This window comes from Gallus gallus, chromosome 34 (genome assembly GCF_016699485.2).
Source record: "Gallus gallus isolate bGalGal1 chromosome 34, bGalGal1.mat.broiler.GRCg7b, whole genome shotgun sequence".
NCBI lineage: Eukaryota > Metazoa > Chordata > Aves > Galliformes > Phasianidae > Gallus > Gallus gallus.
This window is the reverse complement of record NC_052565.1, coordinates 1,254,005-1,274,982: the sequence shown is the minus strand read 5'-3', so window position 1 is coordinate 1,274,982 and position 20,978 is coordinate 1,254,005. Positions and strand designations below refer to the sequence as shown.

Below are 20,978 nucleotides of genomic sequence, written 5' to 3'. Positions count from 1 at the left end.
TTTGGGGCCATGGCGGTGCCCCAACACCGTGTTGTCTTGCAGGGCTGCAGTTGGGCCCCCCCAGGCCTTTTACCCCCGTGGAGTCTTCCCGGCTCTGTCCCCGCAGCAGCACCTCTGGCAGCAGCAGCAGGCAGCCCTGCGTCTCCCCGTCGCCTCCCGCTTCGCCCCCCCAGCCGCCAGCACCCCCGTGGGCAGCCTGGGCACCCGCCTGCCAGCACCCGCAGAGCCGGTGCCCGCATCCCCCGGCACCCTGGGTGCTCCCTTCATCGAGCTGCGCCACAACATGCAGAAAGGACCCGGTGGGATCGTAGGCTCCCCCTTCACCCCCCAACCCCCCCGGCCTCGTTTTTTCCTGCCCGGTGAGGAGAGCACCCCACAGCCCCTCTGTGCCCCGGTAGTGCCCATGCAGGCGCTCCCCACCCCGGCGCTGCAGCCCCAAAAGATGCCGGTGGTTCCGCTGCCTCCCGCATCCCCGCAGGGCACCGAGATGAGCAACAGCCACCACCAGCTGCACGCCAAAGCGGTGCCCCCCGCCCCGCTGCCCACCCCTGGCTTGGATCTGCAGCACGTCCCCCCGCGCCCGCTGTCTTCTGGCTCTGCTCTGCGCCCCGATGGCACCAAGGATGGCGCTGCTCCGGCTCCGGCCCCAGGGAAAAGCCACCTGAGCCTGGAGGGCGGGCGGCTGCCCTGCGAGGTGCCGGTGGAGCCTGACTTGGATGACGACTTTGGCTCCCACAAAGACTTGGAAGACGACGACGATTTGGCAAACCTGAGCCTGGATCCGGACGTGGCCAAAGGGGACGATGATTTGGGCAACCTGGACAGCCTGGAGACAGCGGATCCTCACCTGGACGACCTGCTGAACGGCGACGAGTTCGACCTGCTGGCTTACACTGACCCCGAGCTGGACACCGGCGACAAGAAGGACATCTTCAACGAGCACCTCCGCCTGGTCGAGTCGGCCAACGAGAAGGCTGAGCGCGAGGCGCAGCTCAAGACAGAGCCGTCGGGACCCAGCTTGAAGCTCCCTGACCCTGGGGATGGCAAAGATGCAGCGCCGACGGGGGAGGACCGTGATGTGCCCAAAGAGGGGCTGGTGCCCAGCGCTGCGCTGCCCCCAGACCCATCCTTCAAGGCACAAACTCTGGAGGTGAAGGCAGCCGCGCTGCCCACCGACGTCAAACCCAAACTGGAGGATGGATGTCTGAAGACCTCACCTTGTCAGTTCACTGCCGGCAGCTCCGAGCGGCTCCCTGTCAAGTCAGAGGCCCTGCAGGGCACGGATAAGATCTCTGCGTCGCTGGGGCTGAGCCTCAAACCCAGCCAGACCCTCCTGAGCCCCAGCGCTGGCCCTGCTCGCCTCGGCTTGACTCACTTCCCAAACAGCAGCTCCACGCTGGAGAAGGATCCCTACGTCGGTGCAGCGCGTGGGCTGCCCTCTGCCCAACTGGGCAGCCAGAGCAACCCCTTGTTGGAGAAATTTGAGCTGGACAGCGGGGCGCTGGGGCTGGGCGGCACGCGGCACTCGCCTGCCGACGAGCTGGACAAGATGGAGAGTTCCCTGGTGGCCAGCGAGCTGCCCCTGCTCATCGAGGACCTCCTGGAGCACGAGAAGAAGGAGCTGCAGAAGAAGCAGCAGATGTCGGCCCACCTGCCCCGGGGTACCCCGCAACTCCCCGCCCCGGGGCACCCCATGCTGCACGCGGCCACGCAGCCCCTGGATGCTCAGCCACCCCGCCTGGGCACCCCGCAGCCCCCCCTGCAGCTGGGGATGGTGGCCAGACCGCAGTTAATGCCGCCGCAGCCCCCGCGGCTTGGGAACCCCCAGCAGGGCCCGGCACTGGGACCCCACATGGGCATGGCCTCCGGGCAGCCCCACGTCCTGGCTGCCCCCCACGGCGTGCAGGTGGCCCTGGCGCAGCCACAGCAGAGCCAGCAGCAGGTGCTGGTACAGAAGCCGATGGCCGGGGTGCAGCCGCCCACCATGGGCCTGAAGCCCCCTCAGCTCGTCATGCAGCAGCAGCTGGCCAACAGCTTCTTCCCAGACACAGGTAGGTGTTGCCTTGGTCACCGTCTGGGGTGGTTGGGTTATCTCTCAGGGGCCCTTTTGGGTCAGAGATGTGGGGCTGCAGCCTGGCCTGGGGGCTCGCAGCAGCATCCCTGGGTGATCGCAGGCAGGGATTCATTCCACCCCATCTCTTCTCGCAGACCTGGACAAGTTTGCTGCTGAGGACATCATGGACCCCATCGCCAAAGCCAAGATGGTGGCACTGAAGGGCATCAAGAAGGTGATGGCCCAGGGCAGCATCGGGGTGGCCCCGGGGATGAACAGGTAAGGGGCACAGCAGGGTGTGTGGGGTGGGTAGGACCCATTTGGCTGCATCTCATCCTTTATCTCCTTGTCTGATCTCCGTGTCTCCTCCTTTCTCTCCGTGTCTCCCCAAAGACAACAGGTATCCCTGCTGGCCCAGCGGCTCTCGGGAGGCCCGGCTGTCTCAGAGATGCAGAACCACATGCTGGCAGGCAGCGGGCAGGTGAGTGGGATGCAGTGGAGGGCGATGCCCTCGGGGCTGCCTGGCTCGGTGCTGGGGTCCCTACTGGGTAGGAGCTGTGTAGGCCAGCAGCTTTGCTGTCCCCTGGGTAACTGGGGGCTGTGGGGAGGGAATAGGGGCGTGGGGGAGGGGGCACGGCACAAATGCCCTTCTCTATTCCAGGAACGGAGCGGCACTGACCCAGCCCAGTCTCGCCCCAACCCTCCCACCTTCGCTCAAGGTGTCATCAGTGAGTACTGAAGCAACACGGGGGGGTCGGGCCCTCATTCTGCCCCCATGGGCTGAGCTGAGCCGGGGTCTGGACTGGGACCCTGCTGAGCTGAGCCCCCTCCTGCCCCCCACAGACGAGGCCGACCAGCGGCAGTACGAGGAGTGGCTCTTCCACACTCAGCAGCTCCTGCAGATGCAGCTGAAGGTGCTGGAGGAGCAGATCGGCGCTCACCGCAAGTCACGCAAAGCGCTCTGTGCCAAACAGCGCACGGCCAAGAAGGCCGGCAGGGAGTTCCCCGAGGCTGATGCAGAGAAGCTGAAGCTGGTTACGGAGCAGCAGAGCAAGATCCAGAAGCAGCTGGACCAGGTAGGGGGGCTGTGAGGGGTGGGCACACGTCCTGGGCGGGCTGTGTTGCAGTGCTCCACGCGGCACTGCCTTCCCCCCGGTGCTCAACACAGCACTGCCTTCCCTGGTGCTCACACCACACTGCCTGCCCCCCCCTTGCAGGTGAGGAAGCAGCAGAAGGAGCACACCAACCTGATGGCTGAGTACCGCAACAAGCAGCAGCAGCACCAGCACCAAGCCTCGGCCGTCATGGCCCTGAGCCCCTCGCAGAGCCCCCGCCTCATGTCCAAGCTCCCCGGGCAGCTCCTCTCGGCGCACGGCATCCAGCAGCCTGCAGGGACTGTGGTGGGGGCACAAGGGCTCGGCCAGCAGCCGGGGCAGCCTGGGGGGCTGCGGCTGCCCCAGGGCGGTGTGTCCATGGCTGTGCAGCAAGGGCTGTCCTTCATGGGCCAGCAGGCGGTGGGGAACGCTCCGGTGCCTGGCACCTCCAATGCTTTCTTCTCTGGGAACCCCGCGCTCCGTGGGCTGAGTGCAGACAGCCGTCTGATGCAGGAGAGGCAGCTGCAGAGGATGCAGCTGGCCCAGAAACTGCAGCAGCAGCAGCAGCAGAATATGCTGGGGCAGGTGTCACTGCAGCAGCAGCAACAGCAGCAGCAGGGCGTCATGGGCCAGGTGTCGATGCAGCAGCAGGGCGTCATGGGCCAGGCGTCGATGCAGCAAGCAGGGGTGATGGGACAGGCTTCAATGCAGCAGCAGGGCATGATGGGACAAGCATCAATGCAGCAGCAGGGTGTGATGGCACAGGCGTCGATGCAGCAGCAACAGGGCATCATGGGACAGGCATCGATGCAGCAGCAGCAAGGCATCATAGCACAGACGATGCAGCAGCCTGGTGTCATGGGGCAAGCATCCATGCAGCAACCAGGTGTCATGGGACAAGCAGCAATGCAGCAGCCAGGCGTTTTGGCGCAGAGCTCGATGCAGCAGCAGGGTGTGATGGCACAGACCTCCATGCAGCAGCCTGGCATGATGGCACAGACATCGATGCAGCAGCCTGGTGTTATGGGACAAGCCTCGATGCAGCAGCAAGGGATCATGGCACAGGCATCGATGCAGCAGCCCGGCGTTATGGCACAGGCCTCCATGCAGCAAGCAGGGGTCATGGGACAAAGCTCCATGCAGCAGCAGCAGGGTGTCATGGCACAGAGCTCGATGCAGCAGCCGGGCGTCATGGGACAAGGCTCCATGCAACCAGCAGCCATGGTAGGGCAGCCCAGCTTGCTGGGGCAGCAGCAGCAGCCAGCAGCCACCCCACAACCGGGAGCTGTGGGGCAGCCCATGGTGCCGAAGCAGCCGGGGTTGATGGGCAGTCAGCAGAGCCTGCTGGTGCAGCAGCTTTCCCCCCAACAGCAGCAGCAGCAGCAGCCAGGCTTGCTGGGGCATGCGCCAGGGCTGCAGCACCAGGCAGTGTTGGGCCACCCCACACCCCAGAGGCAGGTCCTGCTGGCCCCCCACCAGCAGCGGGTGCTGGGCTCGCCTCAGACTCCGGGGATGTTGGGCCATCGGCTTGTGCTGTCGCAGCAGCTGGGGCAGGCACGGGCACTGCTGGCCCCACAGCAGCAGAATTCGGGGGCAGCAGCAGCCCAGCAGGGCCTCCTGGGGATGGGCCAGGGGCAGCCCCCGATCCAGCACTTTCCGCAGCACGGGGCGATGGGTCAGGCCCCCTCTGTGTTGCACCTGAGTCAGGGAATGCAGTCGGCTCCGGCAGTCCTGGCTGCCAAGGAGCAGCCTGGAGGAGCAGAGGGTGGCACTCTGCCCGCCGAGGGCAGCGAGAGTGGGGGGCAGCTGCATGGAGGGGAGCAGCAGGGACCCCCCAACCCCGCAGGGCTGGGTGAGCCCCAAGCCCCCAAACACCAGGCTGAGCTGGGGCAAGGGCAGCAGCTCCTCTTGGGCTCCCCTCAGCCAGGGGTCCTGGGCTCCGTGCCCACCCAGCCAGGGCTGCGGGCAGCTGCTGCACCGGGCACCCTCCTCGCCCCACCTCAGAGCCCCGGGGCCACTCGCCCTGAGCCACATGGGGACACCACGGGGGCTGCGGAGCCAGGTAAGGGGCTGGTGGGCACCCCACAGGGCCAACAGCAGCCCCCACGGCTCCAGAGCCCCAAAGCAGGGCCGGTAGCACAGCCAGGCAGTGCCACCACGCTGTCCCCAGGTGTGCTGGGACAGGTCCCAGGGCCACTGATGGGTCAGATTCGGGCGCAGCTCCAGGGGGTCCTGGCCAAGAACCCGCAGCTGCGGCACCTGACACCGCAGCAGCAGCAGCAGCTCCAGGCCCTCTTGGTGCAGCGGCACCAGCAGAGCCTCCTGCAGCAGAGCCAGGCGCTCCGTCAGCCTGGCCCCTTCCCTGGGCAGCCCCCAGAGCACGGCCCCCAGGCGCGTCAGCCCCCCCGCCCCCTGGGACCCCTCTTCCAGGCCCAGGCGGGGGTCCCGGCAGAGGAGCAGGGGGCACGAGGGCAGCCCCCCGCCCCGCAGCAGCCCCTGGCTGAGCTGGTGCAAGCAGCCCTGGCTGCCCGTGGTCCCCAGCCCGGCCTCGTCCAGCTCCCCACGCCCCCGGCCCCCTCATCTCTGGGTGTGGGCTGTGCCCCCCAGCAGCTGGCCAGCCCCGAGCAGAGTCCCCAAGAGCCAAAGAAGATGTCACCGGGGGTCCCAGCCTCAGCCCCCAGCCCGGCGGAGCAGGGGCTGGCACCCGATGCGGCACGCTGGGACCCCGAGGTGCCCGCTGCAGACCCAGCTGACCCTGGTGAGACCCACATCAATGGGACTGAGCCCCCCCAGGTGCTGGTGAAGCAGGAGCCGAAGGAGGAGGCGGCAGCGGTGGTGCAATGTGAGACGGATGGGGATGAAGCAGCCAAACCAGAGGCCAACGGGGAGCCTGGGGCTGCCCAAGCCAGCAGCCCACTGGTGCCGGGTGGCCGCTCCGAGGCCGGGCACCTCCTGCTGCAAAAGCTGCTGCGGGCCAAGAATGTGCAGCTGTCAGCACAGTGCCCAGGAGAGCTGAATGGGCACGCAGAGAACCGGGGCACTGGGATGGAGCCACGGCCACAACCGGTGCTGCTGGGCCGGGAGGTGAGCGGGGTGCTGCGGGATGGGGGCTGGGGTGACGGTGGGGATGTGCTCTGCATGGCTTTTCTTCTTTTGTCCCCCCCAGGACCCCTCCATTGCCCGCAAGCCGGTGGCTGCCAAGCCCAAGCGGGTGCAGAAGGGCAACGAGAGGGTCCCGGCTTCCCGCAAGAAGCTGCGCAAGGATGAGGGGCTGCGCCCCGGGGAGGCTCTCATGAAGCTGAAACAGGTATGGGGCTGTGAGCTGCGCTGTGGGACCATCCCAGCCCCTGGTACGGGGTCATTCCTAACCTTGCACCCCCTCTGTGCCCACAGGAGCTCTCTCTGCTGCCTCTGACCGAGCCGACCATCACAGCCAACTTCAGCCTCTTCGCACCCTTTGGCAGCAGCCCCATCAATGGGAAGAGCCAACTGCGGGGCGCATTCGGCAGCGCCGTGCTGGACAGCGTGCCCGATTACTACTCCCAGCTGCTCACCAAGGTGAGGGGGCTGTTCCTGCATCTCCCACCCCAATCTGGGGGGGGCGGAGGGGTCCTGGGTCACAACAACCCACTCACACCCCCCCCTGTACTCCCCCTCCCCACCCAGAACAACCTCAGCAACCCACCCACGCCGCCCTCCTCGCTGCCCCCCACGCCGCCCCCCTCCGTGCAGCAGAAGATGGTGAATGGTGTCACAGCTGCTGAGGAGATGGGTGAGCAGCCCAAGGATGCCGACTCAACCCGTGAGCCCCAGAAGGGTGAGTATGGTCGGTGCAGGGTGGCACAGCCCCATAACGCCACCTGCCCCCCATCATCCTATCCCTTCCATCCCATGCCCTTCATCCTGTCCCTACGCAGACACGTCGGCTGTGGAGGTGAAGAGCCTGGACCTGCTGGCAGCTCTGCCCACCCCCCCGCACAACCAGACCGAGGATGTCAGGTGAGCCCCCCCTCCCGTGGGTGCCATCAGCCCCTACTGTGGGTGGTGTCGGTGTGGCCGTGACACCCTTTGTTCTCTTTAGGATGGAGAGTGACGACGACAGCGATTCCCCCGACAGCATCGTCCCCGCCTCGTCCCCTGAGAGCGTGCTGGGCGAGGAGCTGCTGCGCTTCCCCCTGCTCAGTGAGGCCAAACCAGAGCTGGAGGAGCGTGTGCTGTCCCCCATCATCCCTATCATACCCCGGGCCAGCATCCCAGGTGGGCATGGACTGGGCAGGAGGGGGGATTGGGGCACCTAGAAGGGATTTATGGGGTATATGGACCTGTAGGAGCGGCATGGGAGGGTCCCCTAGGACACAGTCCTGGTAGTGTTTCTTGGGGATTGGGGTATGTAGAAGGGATTTATGGCGCGTATGGACCTGTGGGAGTGGAGTATGGACCAGTGGGGCAGAGCAGTCCCATAGGACCCACTCCCAGTAGTGTTTCTGGGGAACTGAGGCACTACAAAGTGGTCTTGTGGGGTCTATGGACCGGGAGGCACAAAGTGAGGGAGAAGGGTCCCCTAGAACTCACTCCCAGCAGCGTTCCAGTGGGAGCCCAGGGCATCTAAGTGGGCTCGTGGGCGGTGGGGCTCTGCGTGACTCTGACCCCTCTCCCCACCTCAGTGTTCCCCGACACGAAGCCCTTTGAGGCCACGGAGCCCTTTGGGGCAGCACCCCCAGGGAAGGTGGGGACGGCCGGCCCGGGTGCCCCATGGGAGAAGGGCAAGAGCAGCGAGGTGTCCGTCATGCTGACGGTGTCTGCAGCAGCTGCCAAGGTGAGCGAAGGGGCAAGGTGGGGGGGTCCCTGTGCTGTGACACCCCAACCCACTGCATCCTTTCTTCCCCCAGAACCTCAACGGGGTGATGGTGGCCATGGCTGAGCTGCTGAGCGTGAAGATCCCCAGCTCCTATGAGGTGCTGTTCCCCGATGGCCCCATGCGAGCGGCGGTGGTCGAGGCTAAGAAGGTGGAGACAGACATGGCTGGTGAGCATCTGCCTTGTCCCCGTGTCCCATGTCCCTGTGCTGGGCTCTCTGTGACCATCCGTCTCTGTTGCAGGGATGCTGGGTGGTAAGGAGAAGGTGGTGCTGGCCGGGAAGGTGCCGGAGAGCAGCTCTGAGTGGCTGAAACAGTTTGATGCAGTGCTGCCAGGGTACAGCCTGAAGGGAGAGCTGGACCTCCTGACGCTGCTCCGACAGGTCAGCAGGGTCCCTGGGGATGGGGGGAGGGATATGGGGGGGGGGGGGGGGGGGGGGGGGGGGGGGGTCTCTGTGACCACTGTGGTCATGCTGTGAATATGGTAGAGGGTTTTGTGTGTGTTTGTATAAGGGTTTGGCTGTGGGGGGCACTGGAAGGGGACTGAGGGATGTGGGGGTCCCTGCAGGACTGAGGTTTCCCTGCGGGGAGGTGCTGAGGTCCTGGTGGTCCTGCATCACTATAGGACTGCGTGGAAGGGGTTGGGGATCTCCTTGCGGGGTTGGGAATGCTGTGGGGTTCTGTGAGGTCCTTGCAGGGTGACGTATGGGGGGGGAGGTTAAGGCTGGGAGTCCATCGTGGTGCTCTGACCCACTGCGCCCCCCCTGCACTGCAGGAGAGCCCCGTGCCCGAGAAGACCCTGCACCACGGCTACGTCAACAACGTCTCCAACCTGGACGTGCGGCAGCTCTCCGTTATGCCCCAGGAGCCCTCGCCCCCCCTGTCCCCCTCCGTCCCCTCCCCATCCAGCCCCACTGAGGCCGCCAGGGTCCCCGACCCCGAGGCCGCCCACGAAGCCCCCCCAGCCCCCTCCTCGCCGCCGCCCCCCGCCCCTTCTCCAGCTCCCAGGGAAGAAGGCACCGCAGCCCCCCACTCTCCGCCCCGCTTCAAGCCCCGCTCGCGGCCACCGGAGGACGGAGACGAAGCGCGGCCCCGGCTCAAGAAGTGGAAGGGGGTGAGGTGGAAAAGGCTGCGGTTCCTGGTGACCATCCAGAAAGGGGGGGCCAAGAGGGACGGCGACAAAGAGATCGCCGAGTTCATCGACAAGCTGGGCACCACGCTGCGCCCCGAGAAGGTGCCGCGGGACCTGCGCAAGTGCTGCTTCTGCCACGAGGAGGGCGACGGGGCGACGGACGGCCCGGCCCGCCTGCTCAACCTGGACCTGGACCTCTGGGTCCACCTGAACTGCGCTCTGTGGTCCACCGAGGTGTACGAGACGCAGGGAGGGGCTCTGATCAACGTGGAGGTGGCCCTGCACCGCGGGCTGCTCACCAAGTGCTCCCTGTGCCAGAAAACCGGCGCCACCAACAGCTGCAACCGCATCCGCTGCCCCAGCGTCTACCACTTCGCCTGCGCCATCCGCGCCAAGTGCATGTTCTTCAAGGACAAGACCATGCTGTGCCCCCTGCACAAGCTGAAGGGGCCCTGCGAGCAGGAGCTCAGCACCTTCACCGTCTTCCGGCGCGTCTACATCGAGCGGGACGAGGTGAAGCAGATCGCCAGCATCATCCAGCGAGGCGAGAGGCTGCACATGTTCCGAGTGGGCGGGTTGGTCTTCCACGCCATAGGGCAGCTCCTGCCCCATCAGATGGCTGACTTTCACAGCGTCACTGCCCTCTACCCGGTGGGCTACGAGGCCACGCGCATCTACTGGAGCCTGCGCACCAACAACCGCCGCTGCTGCTACCGCTGCACCATCTGCGAGAACAACGGGAGGCCCGAGTTTGTGGTGCAGGTCATCGAGCAGGGCCTGGAGGATTTGGTCTTCTCCGACTCCTCGCCGCAGGGTGAGAGCAATGGGGAGCTGCTGTTCTCTGTGCACGGCCTCGCCGTTGCACGTGGCCTTGCTGTTGTGCACAGCCTCGCCGTTGCGCATGGCGTTGCCTGGGGAAGGGGAGGCCGTGGTGATGCCGTGGGTCTGTGCCATGCGGGGCTCAAAGCCTTTTCCTTTTGGCAGCTGTCTGGAACCGGATCATCGAGCCGGTGGCGATGATGAGGAAGGAGGCCGACATGCTGAGGCTCTTCCCCGAGTATCTGAAGGGCGAGGAGCTCTTCGGCCTCACGGTGCACGCGGTGCTGCGCATCGCCGAGTCGGTGGGTGCCAGGGCTGGGCTGGGCTGGGGGGGGGAGGGAGGGGGGTCTCCGATTGGGAAGGGAAGGGCTGCTGGCCGTGCTGGGGGTGTTGTGGTGTTGTTTGACCTCCCCTCTGCCCCCTCCCCTGCAGCTGCCCGGTGTGGAGAGCTGCCAGAACTACCTGTTCCGTTACGGTCGCCATCCGCTCATGGAGCTGCCGCTGATGATCAACCCCACCGGCTGCGCCCGCGCCGAGCCCAAGATCCTCACCCACTACAAACGGTGAGCAGGGCTGCACTGCTGCCATCCCATGGATTCTTGGGGGGGGGCAGGGAACCCCTCATTTCTGACCCCCTTCCACCTTTGGTTCTTCCCAAGGCCGCACACCCTGAACAGCACAAGCATGTCCAAGGCTTACCAGAGCACGTTCACGGGCGAAACCAACACGCCGTACAGCAAACAGTTTGTGCACTCCAAGTCCTCCCAATACCGCCGTCTGAAGACGGAGTGGAAGAACAACGTGTACCTGGCACGGTCCCGCATCCAGGGCCTGGGGCTCTACGCTGCCAAGGACATCGAGAAGCACACCATGGTCATCGAGTACATCGGCACCATTATCCGCAACGAGGTGGCCAACCGGAGGGAGAAGATCTACGAGGAGCAGGTGGGGGGTCTGGGGGGACACAGGGGTCTCTGGTTGGGGCAGGTGGGGGGTCCGGTGGGGGGCACAGGGGGTGATGGTTGGGGCACAGAAGGTGCTGGTTGGGACAGATGGGGGTCTGGTGGGGCACAGGGGGTGCTGGCTGGGATGGGTGGGGGTCTGGTGGAGCACAGGGGTCTCTGGTTGGGGCAGGTGGGGGTCTGGTGGGGCAGGTGGGGGTCTGGATGGAGCACAGGGGTCTCTGGTTGGGGCACAGGAGGTGCTGGTTGGGATGGGTGGGTCTCTGCTTAGGGCAGGCAGGGGCCTCGGGGGGCACAGGGGTCTCTGGTTGAGGCAGGTGGGGGGTCTGGCGGGGGACAGGAGGTGCTGGTTGGGATGGGTGGGGGCCTGGGGGGGCACAGGGGTCTCTGGTTGGGGCAGGTGGGGGGTCTGGGTGGGCACAGGAGGTGCTGGTAGGGATGGCTGGGTCTCTGGGGCAGGTAGGGGTCTGGGGGGGCATGGGGTGCTGGTAGGGATGGGTGGGGGTCTGGTGATGCACGTGGGGTTCTGTCTGGTGGGGCACAGGGGTCTCTGGTTGGGGCAGGTGTGGGTCTGGTGGGGCACAGGGTTGTGTTGGTTGGGATGGGTGGGGGTCTGGTGGGGCATGGGGGGGGGGGTGGTTCTGGTGGGTCTCAGATTGGGACATGAGAGTCTGCAGTCTGGGCCAGGGGGCTCTGATTGGGGCATGGGGTCTCTGGTGGGGGTATGGAGAGGCTCTATGAGGACGTGGGGCCCTCAGGGCAGCCGTGACGCCCCCCCACCCTCCCCCTTTTCCCCCCTCAGAACCGTGGCATCTACATGTTCCGTATCAACAACGAGCACGTCATTGACGCCACGCTGACAGGGGGCCCGGCCAGGTGAGCACAGAACAATGCATCCCCCCCCTATCCAGGGACCCCTGGTGCCTCCCCCCACCCGTTGCTGATACCCCCATAACCCCCTCCCCAGGTACATCAACCACTCGTGCGCCCCGAACTGCGTGGCTGAAGTTGTGACCTTCGACAAGGAGGACAAAATCATCATCATCTCCAGCCGGCGCATCCCCAAAGGGGAGGAGGTCAGGAGGAGGGCGTGGGGGGGGCTATGTGGGGAGGGGGGGTCTCAGGGGGGTCTGTGGGGCGGGGGGAGCTCTCAGGGGTCTTTGGGGGGGCTCGGGTTTGGGGGGGGGGGGGAGGTCAGGGAGTCTTGGTGGGGGGGGTCTCAGGGGGAGAGGTCAGGGGGTCTGGGGGAGGGTCTCAGGGGTCTTTGGGTGGGGTCGGGGGGTCTGGGGAGGGGTCTCAGGGGTCTTTGGGGGGGGGGGGGTCTGGGGGGAGGGGGCTCGAGGGTCTTTGGGGGGGGTCAGAGGTCTGGGGGGGGAGGTCTCAGGGGTCTTTGGGGGGGGGGCATGGGTCTGGGGGGTATCTCAGGGGTCTTTGGGGGGGGGCAGATGTCTGGGGTGGGTCTCAGGGGTCTTTGGGGGGGCCAGGGGTTCAGGGGTCTTTGGGGGGGGGCTTGGGGGGGGAACATAGGGCTGAGATGGGGGGGTTACAGCAGTGTGTGACTCCCTGCTCCCCCCTCCCCCACAGCTCACCTACGACTACCAGTTTGACTTTGAGGACGATCAGCACAAGATCCCCTGCCACTGCGGAGCGTGGAACTGCAGGAAGTGGATGAATTGAGCGGGGAGGAGGAGGAGGAGACAAAAAGAAGCGACCCCCACCAAGAGAAAAACACAAAAACAACGCCACCCGTGACAACAAAATGGAGTTGGGGGCTTCACACATCCCCCCCCCCCCACCCCCCCAATGCGGGGGCTGCGGAGGTGCCAGGAGGGCCTGGAGCACGGAGGGCCGAGCGGGACGGACGGACGGACAGACGGACAACTCAGGGTTTTCTTTGCTTCGTCCTGCAAGGAACACAAAGGGGAGAAGGGGGGGGGTGGTCCAGCAAGCCTCACCCCCCCCTCCCACCTTCCCCCCCCCACTTCCAGCCGTATCCCACCCCTTTAAAATGGGAGAATCCCAGCAAAGCCGGAACGAGTTGGGAACCTCCCCTCCCACCCCCCCCCCCCACCTCCGGCTTGGATGAGGATTTAATTTTTATTTTTTAGAAACAAAAAGAAAGAAAAAAAAAAAAGAAAAGGAAAAAAAAAACAACAAAAAAAAAAAACAAAACCCCCCCACCGAACTGATTAATAATTGCTCGCTAATTACCAAGGTTAACCCAGGACTCCTTGAGCTCGACAATCCGGGCTCTGCTCCGTCGTCGGCGGCTGTCAGAGCTCCGCTCGGTTCCTTTCTCGGATCTCTTTTTGTTTGTGAGTGTGGATGGATGAGACCCCCCCCTTCCCCCCCCCCCCCCACACCCCTTCCCGGCCCCCCCATCCCTCCCCCCCCCCCCCCCTGCAGACACGAGGAGCTTCTGCACCCGAACCTACCTCATTTTAAGTGTTAGATTCTGCTTTTTCTTTTGTTGTTGTTGGTTTTGTTTTCTTTTCCTTTTTCGTTTTGTTGGTTTTTAAATGTGAGCCCCCCCCCCCCTCGTCCCCCCCCCTTTCCCTTTCTGGTGCCCACCATCCCCCCTCGAGGCAGCCCTCAGGGTGGGGGGATAGTGGGGGACCCCCACCCTCATCCCAATGTGCTACAGTGGGGATGGGGGGCACCGCACCCCTCAAAAAGCTAAGGGGGCCCACGGGGGGGGGCACCTTATTGCCCCCCCCGTGCTCCGCTGTCGGGGTAGGGGGGGGGGAAGGTTATTTATCTATTTATACCTTATATTGTATATACTATGGGGTGGGGTTGGGGGGGGGGCTCTTTGTGCTCTGATTGGGGGATGCAGGGGGGTCTTGTGGGGGGGGGGGGGGGGGGGCTGAGCTCCAAGGGGCAGCAATGGAGCAGCGTGTGGGCATTACGCAGCCCCCAGCCCCAAAAAGGGGGGGGTTGTTTGTAAGCCCCCCCTCCCCCCTCCCCTCCCCCCCCAATGCACCCCCAGGGCTCAAGGGGGGCTCTTAACGCACAAAGGGGCGGGGGGGAGGGGGAGGTCTGACCCCTGGGGGGGCGGGGCGGGGCCGTTCTTTTTAAGCTGCTTCCGCAACTCGTCAAAAAAAAAAAAAAAAAAAAAAAGCTGCAGAAAAAAGGAAAAAAAAAAAAAAAAGGAGGGGAAAAAAAGAGGAAAAAATAAAAAGAGGTTTTAAGGTTTAAAGAAAAGAAAAAAAAAAGGAGGAAAAAAAAAGAATAAAAAACGAATTTAAAGAAAAAAAAAAGAATAAAAAGAAATAAAAAGAAATAAATAATAATAATAAAAAGAAATAAAAACGACCCGCGGGGGCTGATGAGAAAATTTTAAAGAAAAAAAGAAAAAAAAAAAAAAAAAAGAAGAAAATATACGAGAAGTTTAACTTTCCGAGCTGTACATAGGCCGGGGCGTGTAGAAAACCCGTTTTTACCAATACCGAAACCACTGGATGTTATTTTAAATAAAGCGCGTGAGAAGCCCGGCGCCTCGCTGTGCTCTTGGGGGGGTGCGCCGGGACCCCTTTTTCCCTCCTCCATATGGTGTTCTTTCTCCCTTCCAGGACCCCCGCGTTGTTCCTTTTCCCTTCCAGGACCCCGCGCGCTCCCTGTGTGCAGGTCGCCGGGCGGTCAGGGGTCACGTGGAGCGCGCTTACTTCCGGTCACGTGTGGAGTACTGGCGGAAGTGGCTCGCGGGCGCCGGGCGGAAGTGGGGCGGTGGTGGCGGCAGCGGCGGCGGACCCGGGGCCATGGAGGTGGGGACGGAGCGGGATGGGGGCGCCGGGAGGGGGACCGGGGGGGGACCGCGAGGAGCCGCGGGGGTCGGCGTGGGGCTGCGGGCACCGAGAGGGTAACGAGAGCGGGGATAACGGGAGCGGGGCCTGGGCCCGGCCCTGTCTGTCCGCAGGAGCCCGGCCCCGGTCCGGCCGCGGAGAGCCCGGCGGAGCGCAGCGCCCCGGGAGCGGAAGGTGACGGCGGGGGGTCGCGGTGTGCCCGGGAGGGTGGGCGGGGTGCCGGGGGGGGTCCGCGTGGTGTGGAGTGTCCCGTTATTGGGGTGTCCCGGCACTGCAGTGTCCCACTGTTGGGGTGTGCCGTTATTGGGATAACCCGTTATTGGGGTGTCCCCCTATTGGGGTGTCCTGGCATTGCAGTGTCCCATTATTGGGGTGTCCCGGAGTTGGGATATCCCGTTACTGGGATGTCCCATTATTGGGGTGCCCCGTTATTGGGAAACCCCATTATTGGTATGTCCTATTATTGGGGTGCCCTGTTATTGGGGTGTCAAGTTATTGGGATAACCCGTTATTGGGGTGTCCTGACATTGCAATGTCCCATTATTGGGGTGTCCTGGAGTTGGGGTGTCCCATTATTGGGGTGTCCCAGCACCGCAGTGTCCTGTTATTGGGGTGTCTCATTATTGGGATGTCCCATTTTTGGGGGTGTCCCGACACTGCAGTGTCCCATTATTGGGATGTCCTGGAGTTGGGATATCCTGTTATTGGGATCCCCCATTATTGGGGTGTCCTGTTATTGGGATAACCCGTTATTGGGGTGTCCTGGCATTGCAGTGTCCCATTATTGGGGTGTCCTGGAGTTGAGATATTCCTGTGTTGGGGTGTCCCATTATTGGGATGTCCCGGCACTACAGTGTTCCAGTATTGGGGTGTCCTATTATTGGGGTGTCCCAGAGTTGGGATGTCCCAATATTGCAATGTCCCATTATTGGGGTGTCCCGTTATTGGGGTGTCCTGGAGTTGAGATATCCCTGTGTTGGGGTGTCCCATTATTGGGGTGTCCCAGCACTACAGTGTCCTATTGTTGGGGTGTCCTGGCATTGCAGTGTCCCATTATTGGGGTGTCCCAGAGTTGGGATGTCCTGTTATTGGGGATATCCCATTATTGGGATGTCCCATTATTGGGGTGCTCTGTTATTGGGGCATCCCAGTGCTGGGACGTGCCATTGGTTTGGGTCTCCCGGCGTTGGGTGCGTGGCGGTGTTGGGGTGCCTTCAGTTTTGGGGTCTCCTGGTGTCGGGGTGTCTCTGTGTTGGCATCTCTCACGTTTTGGGGTCTCGTGGCGTTGCGGCATCTGCTGTTTTGGGGGCATCTCCAGTTTTTGGGGTCTCCTCCTGTTGGAGTCTTCCCCATTCGGAGCCGTGTCGCGTTCGGGGTTTCCCGGTGTCGCTGTGCCCCATCTTTTGGGGTGTCCTCTTTTAGGCTCCCCTTAATGTTGGCCGCCCCTCACGCTGCCCCCCACCCCTTTACCCCCCCCCCATAGGGGAGCCCCTCCGTGGCGCCTACACCGCCTTCATGAAGTCACACCGCTGCTACGACCTCATCCCCACCAGCTCCAAACTCGTCGTCTTCGACACTTCCCTTCAGGTGGGGGGGGGGGGGGGGGGGGGAGGAAAGGGGGGGTGGGGGGGATTGGGGGCCAGGAATTGTGTGTGGGGGTCCCCAACATCCCCCTCCCCCTCCGTTATAGGTGAAGAAGGCTTTCTTTGCACTGGTCACCAATGGCGTGCGGGCAGCCCCGCTGTGGGACAGCAAAAAGCAGAGCTTTGTGGGTGAGTGTTTTGTGGGGGGGGGGGGGTCTGGGGGGATCAGCAGGACCCCACTTACCCCCCACCCCCCACCCCCCCTCTACCCCACAGGCATGCTGACCATCACTGACTTCATCAACATCCTGCACCGCTACTACAAGTCGCCCATGGTAAGGGGGTGGTGCTGGGGGGGGGGGCTGCCCCATAACCGTTTGGGTTGGGGATGGGGGAAGGGGGGGGGGCGAGGGGGGGTCCCGCTGGGTTAACCCGGAGTTTCCTCGTGGTGCTCAGGTGCAGATCTATGAGCTGGAGGAGCACAAAATCGAGACGTGGAGAGGTAACGGAGCTGCTGCCTCCCACTGCCCCATCCGTGTGTGGGGTACCCCAAAGCTGAGCCTCCCCTCCCCACAGAGGTGTACCTGCAGGACTCCTTCAAGCCGTTGGTCTGCATCTCCCCCAATGCCAGGTGGGGGCTGCGAAGGGGGGGGGGGGGGGGGTTTGGAGGGGCTCAGCTGTCAGTGTGGGGTGCGATGGGGGGCGGTCTGGATGAGCCCCAATTCTTCCTTCTCTCTCCACCCTACAGCCTTTTTGATGCCGTCTCCTCCCTGATCCGCAATAAGATCCACCGCCTCCCCGTCATCGACCCCGACTCGGGCAACACTCTCTACATCCTCACCCACAAACGCATCCTCAAGTTCCTCAAACTCTTTGTAAGTGTCCCCCCCACACCCCCCCTTCCCCCCCTACCCCCCCTTCCCCCCCTTCCCCACCCAGCAGTGGGTGCTGCCCTGAGATGAGCCGTACTGTGGGCTCTGGGGCCTTTGGGGGGGTGGGTGGGGGGTGGGCACAGGTTTGATGCTGGGGGTTCCCTGGGCGCTGTGGGGGTCCCACTCGGCACCCAGCACTCAATGCTGTCACTCCTAGGACCCCATCCCAGCCCCCCCCCCACACCCATGAGCCGGGGCGCAGCCAACAGCACTGCAGGGCTTGGGGAGCACCAAACTGAGCCAGCATCAGCGCTGTGTCCCCCCCCATTCCCCCCCCCCATTCCCCCCCCCATCCCTGCAGATTGCAGAGGTCCCAAAGCCTGAGTTTATGGCCCGGACTTTGGAGGAGCTGCAGATCGGTACCTACAGCAACATCGCCGTGGTGAGCACCAGCACTCCCATCTATGTGGCTCTGGGCATCTTCGTGCAGCACCGCGTCTCCGCTCTGCCCGTGGTCGATGATTCGGGTAAGGCTTTGGGTGCAGCGGCCCTATAAAGTGGGGGCCACGCCGTCCCGTGGGTGTGGGGGCCATGGGGGTTTCTTTCCCCACCTCCCCCCCTCCTGGCCTTGCAGCTGCAGCTCTCCCTTGTAGGGCGGGTGGTGGATATCTACTCCAAGTTCGACGTTATCGTGAGTATTGCAGCTGTGCTGATGTGGAACGGGGATGGAGATGGGGGCTGTGGGGTCCCAGCTGCGCCCCCTATTCCTCCCCCCCCCCCCAAAAACGCCTCTCCCTGCCCCCAGAATTTGGCAGCTGAGAAGACCTACAACAACCTGGACGTGACGGTGACGCGGGCGCTGCAGCACCGCTCCCATTACTTTGAGGGCGTCCTCAAATGCTACAAACACGAAACCTTGGAAGCCATCATCAACCGCCTGGTGGAGGCCGAGGTAACTCACACCCCACACAGCACTATGGGGTCAGCGGGGTCCCCGTGCCCACCTCAGCCCCCTCCCCGTGTTGTGTCCCCCCCCCTCACCCCCCCCAGGTGCACCGTTTGGTGGTGGTGGATGAGAGCGACGTGGTGAAGGGCATCGTCTCCCTCTCGGATATCCTCCAAGCCCTGGTTCTCCCAGAGGGCTCTGAGCCCTGACTGATGCTGTGGGGGGGTGGGGGGGGCTCTGCCCATCCCGCTGCCCCCCACCCTCCCCTCCTGCCCCGGGGGGGTCCCATTCACCAGCAGCAACAGCAGCAGCAATAACCGCCAGCTGTGGGGCATGGACAGCCTCTGCCTCCCCCCATGCTGGGCACCGTGGCAGGCAGCCCCCAGCCCCTCAGTGTGCTCCCTATGGGGCACTGACCCCGGTTGGGGGGGTGGGGGTGGGGGGGCTGCATGGAGCCAGGCTGGGCTGGGGGTGTCCCGGCCTCACATAGGTTTATTTTTCCCCCATACTTTGCTCCCCCCCCCCCCCCCCCCCCCTCCTCACTGCCACCGCTTTGTGTGCGGAGAGAAGCAGCAAATAAACACAGACCTGGCACCAATGCAGCCTCGTTGTGTGGGGCACTGAGGGGGGGGGGGGTGGGGGGAGCACCGGGACCCCCCCCCCCCCCCCCCCGTGTCACTGTCGGGGGAATCTGCTGAGCTCACCCAGCCCCTAAATCCCTGTTTGTTCTGCCGGTGGCTTTGCTGAAAGGTCGGGATTGGGGATGTGGGGTGAGCGGGGGGAGCCAGGGTTGGACCCCCACGTGTGGGGGGGGTGGGAAGGGGGTGTGTGTGTGGATGGGGGGGGGGTCTCTGCCCGCCCCGTCCATCTCTACTCGGGGGAGGCACGAAGCTGTGCTGAGCGCAGCACATTCCGGGCCGGGGGGGGGGGGGAGTGTGAGTGCATCCATCGGCACCTCGGCTGTCCAACGCGGCGGTGTGAGGTGAGAACCGGGGGGGTGGCGGGGAAGGGGGGGAGGGGAGGGGGTCCATGGGTGCCCGGTGCCGTACCGGGGTTGGGGGGGTGGTTCCGGTGCCGGTGGTGCCGTTGCCATGCCGCCGCCGGAGGGTTGCTAAGCTCCGCTCGGAGCCCGCGTGGGCTGCAGCTCTCGGTGCCAAACCCGGCAATCGCCTCGTGCTGTCGCGGGGGGGGGGGGGGAGGGGAGGGGGGCAAAGGATCCCTGGGGAGGTGGTCGTGGTGGTGGTGGGGGGGGGGTTGAGGGGGGGACACACTTGGGGAGCTGCACCCCACATCCAGGCAGTGCCACCGCGCTCCCACGTGCGGCTGCGCCGGGCGGCTGCTTGTGCCCAACCGGCAGCACCGGGGCAGCGCCTCCCCCCCCCCACCCCCCCCCGCTCCAACAACCCTCGGACCCCCCCACCCCCCCACCCCCCCCTCCTCTCCACCTCCCCGGGCCATGTTGGGGGGCGCGGAGAGGGGAGTGGGGCGCCTGAGGATCTGCGAGCGGACCCAAATGCTGCTGGTGGAGATCAGGGCGGTGACGCCGTGTTGCAGCCCGACCGCCGCGATGGCCGCAGGGTGCCGACCCGCGTCCCCGTGGGGCTATCAGCGCTTCGCCGGGGCGTACACGTGAGTGGGGCTTTGGGGAGGGGGGGGCGGGACCGGGACCCCCCCCACCCCCCCTTCCGGCACTTCCCTCCCCCCCCCCCCCCGTCCCATCCCACAGACCCCCTCACGCCCCTCTCTGTGTTGCAGGTTCCTGGAGAAGCGCATCGTGGCGGAGCTGACCCCCCCCCGGCCCCGCGTTGTCCCCCCCCAGGACTTCACTTCCCACCCCTCCCGGCTCCGTCCCCTCCCCGTGGAACCGCACTACGGCCCCCCCCCCGGAGCGGCACCCACCGGGGGGTCCCCTCTGCGCCCCATTAACGGCAGCCAGGCCGGGCCCCCCCAGCTACGAGACCCACATGCGGAGAGCGCGGGCGGCCCACCTGCGCCGGGGGGGGCCGCCCCCATACGTCTCCCCCCCCGCCTACAACGCTCCGCACCGCACCCTGCGCCCCCCCCCGGCCCAGAGGCCGCGCAGCCCCCTCCCCAAACCCCGCGGCCGTGGGGCTGTGCCGGGGGGCTGCAGCCATACGCTGCCCCGCGCCGCCACCGAGGGGGGGTCCCGATGGCTCCGTGGGATGCAGCCCCCCCCGGGAATAACGGAACCCCCCCGGCACTGCCAGACCCTTCCCCGCACCGCAGCCCCCCGCCACAGACCCGTAGGGCCCAATGGGGGCCGGCGGGGGTCGGGGGGGCACGTCCTCATCGACGCCACGCGCGTGGTGGTCCGGGCTCAGTACGTGCCCCCCCCGCAGCGACACCACGTGCGTTACGCCGGGGGGGTCTCCGTGCCCGCCACCCCCCCGGGAACCCCCCCCGCACCCCACGGAGCCTCCACCCCCCCCTCAGCTCTCTCACCCCCCCGCGGCTCCGAGCAGAGCCCGGGGAAGGGTGGGGGGTCCCGGGGGCGGCCCCCCCCCTCGGCGGCCGGCCCTATACAGCCAGGCGCTGCGGGAGGCGGTGTCCCGGATCCGACGGCACACGGCGCCCGACTCCGACTCCGATGCCGAGGGGGGGGCCGGGGGGGGGCGGCAGCGGCCGTGCCGCGATGTCAGCGCCTACAGCAGCAGCAGCAGCCTGGAGAGCCTGGGGGGGGCCCCCCCGGGGACGGCCAGCCCCATCCGGGCGTGAATGGGGATGGGGGGGGTGTGGGGAGGGGCTGCGAGGGTGTGAATGTGTGGGGGAGGGGCTTCGGGGGGGTGTGGTGTGGGGGGCATTTCCGAAGAGAAAGCGCGTGGTTTTCGGGTTAAATGG

General features: G+C 65.2%; 3 protein-coding genes across 10 annotated transcripts in view; all 3 read left to right on the top strand.

The window, feature by feature from the left end:
• KMT2D (lysine methyltransferase 2D) overlaps positions 1 to 13,208 on the top strand; it is a 28,243-nt gene extending 15,035 nt beyond the window's left edge. For all 6 annotated transcript variants that reach the window (XM_025145484.3, XM_025145486.3, XM_025145482.3 and 3 more), the window contains 21 exons: positions 43 to 2,051; positions 2,209 to 2,332; positions 2,447 to 2,534; positions 2,715 to 2,781; positions 2,897 to 3,129; positions 3,271 to 6,231; positions 6,314 to 6,454; positions 6,541 to 6,705; positions 6,814 to 6,964; positions 7,065 to 7,146; positions 7,229 to 7,404; positions 7,812 to 7,963; positions 8,037 to 8,172; positions 8,246 to 8,385; positions 8,778 to 9,948; positions 10,119 to 10,255; positions 10,386 to 10,516; positions 10,613 to 10,898; positions 11,718 to 11,791; positions 11,883 to 11,991; positions 12,500 to 13,208. In XM_025145484.3, the coding sequence (XP_025001252.2) occupies positions 43 to 2,051; positions 2,209 to 2,332; positions 2,447 to 2,534; positions 2,715 to 2,781; positions 2,897 to 3,129; positions 3,271 to 6,231; positions 6,314 to 6,454; positions 6,541 to 6,705; positions 6,814 to 6,964; positions 7,065 to 7,146; positions 7,229 to 7,404; positions 7,812 to 7,963; positions 8,037 to 8,172; positions 8,246 to 8,385; positions 8,778 to 9,948; positions 10,119 to 10,255; positions 10,386 to 10,516; positions 10,613 to 10,898; positions 11,718 to 11,791; positions 11,883 to 11,991; positions 12,500 to 12,592 (8,626 nt within the window). In that variant the 3' untranslated portion in view covers positions 12,593 to 13,208. The remainder of the gene's footprint in view (positions 1 to 42; positions 2,052 to 2,208; positions 2,333 to 2,446; positions 2,535 to 2,714; positions 2,782 to 2,896; positions 3,130 to 3,270; positions 6,232 to 6,313; positions 6,455 to 6,540; positions 6,706 to 6,813; positions 6,965 to 7,064; positions 7,147 to 7,228; positions 7,405 to 7,811; positions 7,964 to 8,036; positions 8,173 to 8,245; positions 8,386 to 8,777; positions 9,949 to 10,118; positions 10,256 to 10,385; positions 10,517 to 10,612; positions 10,899 to 11,717; positions 11,792 to 11,882; positions 11,992 to 12,499) is intronic.
• A 1,417-nt stretch (positions 13,209 to 14,625) lies between these two features.
• On the top strand, positions 14,626 to 18,717 carry PRKAG1 (protein kinase AMP-activated non-catalytic subunit gamma 1). 3 transcript variants are annotated; one of them, XM_015273811.4, is made up of 12 exons: positions 14,626 to 14,679; positions 14,832 to 14,892; positions 16,202 to 16,305; positions 16,409 to 16,490; positions 16,578 to 16,636; positions 16,758 to 16,803; positions 16,878 to 16,932; positions 17,050 to 17,176; positions 17,535 to 17,700; positions 17,827 to 17,864; positions 17,979 to 18,125; positions 18,224 to 18,717. In XM_015273811.4, the coding sequence occupies exons 1-12, from the start codon at positions 14,674 to 14,676 to the stop codon at positions 18,326 to 18,328; spliced, it is 996 nt and encodes a 331-aa protein (XP_015129297.2). In that variant the 5' UTR covers positions 14,626 to 14,673; the 3' UTR covers positions 18,329 to 18,717.
• Positions 18,718 to 19,383: 666 nt separating this feature from the next.
• On the top strand, positions 19,384 to 20,855 carry LOC107050011 (proline-rich proteoglycan 2-like). Its single transcript, XM_040654938.1, has 3 exons — positions 19,384 to 19,748; positions 19,875 to 20,460; positions 20,574 to 20,855. Exons 1-3 carry the CDS (start codon positions 19,576 to 19,578, stop codon positions 20,853 to 20,855), a joined length of 1,041 nt encoding a protein of 346 aa, XP_040510872.1. The 5' UTR covers positions 19,384 to 19,575.
• The last annotated feature ends 123 nt before the right edge of the window (positions 20,856 to 20,978 follow it).

Coding starts and splice junctions, on each gene's coding strand:
- PRKAG1 (XM_015273811.4), top strand. Junction 16,491..16,577: donor CAAAAAGCAGAGCTTTGTGG/GTGAGTGTTTTG, acceptor TCTACCCCACAG/GCATGCTGACCATCACTGAC. Junction 16,933..17,049: donor TGCATCTCCCCCAATGCCAG/GTGGGGGCTGCG, acceptor TCCACCCTACAG/CCTTTTTGATGCCGTCTCCT.
- LOC107050011 (XM_040654938.1), top strand. CDS start 19,576: ATGTTGGGGGGCGCGGAGAGGGGAGTGGGGCGCCTGAGGATCTGCGAG. Junction 19,749..19,874: donor CGCTTCGCCGGGGCGTACAC/GTGAGTGGGGCT, acceptor TCTGTGTTGCAG/GTTCCTGGAGAAGCGCATCG. Junction 20,461..20,573: donor CGCGTGGTGGTCCGGGCTCA/GTACGTGCCCCC, acceptor CCCCCCCCTCAG/CTCTCTCACCCCCCCGCGGC.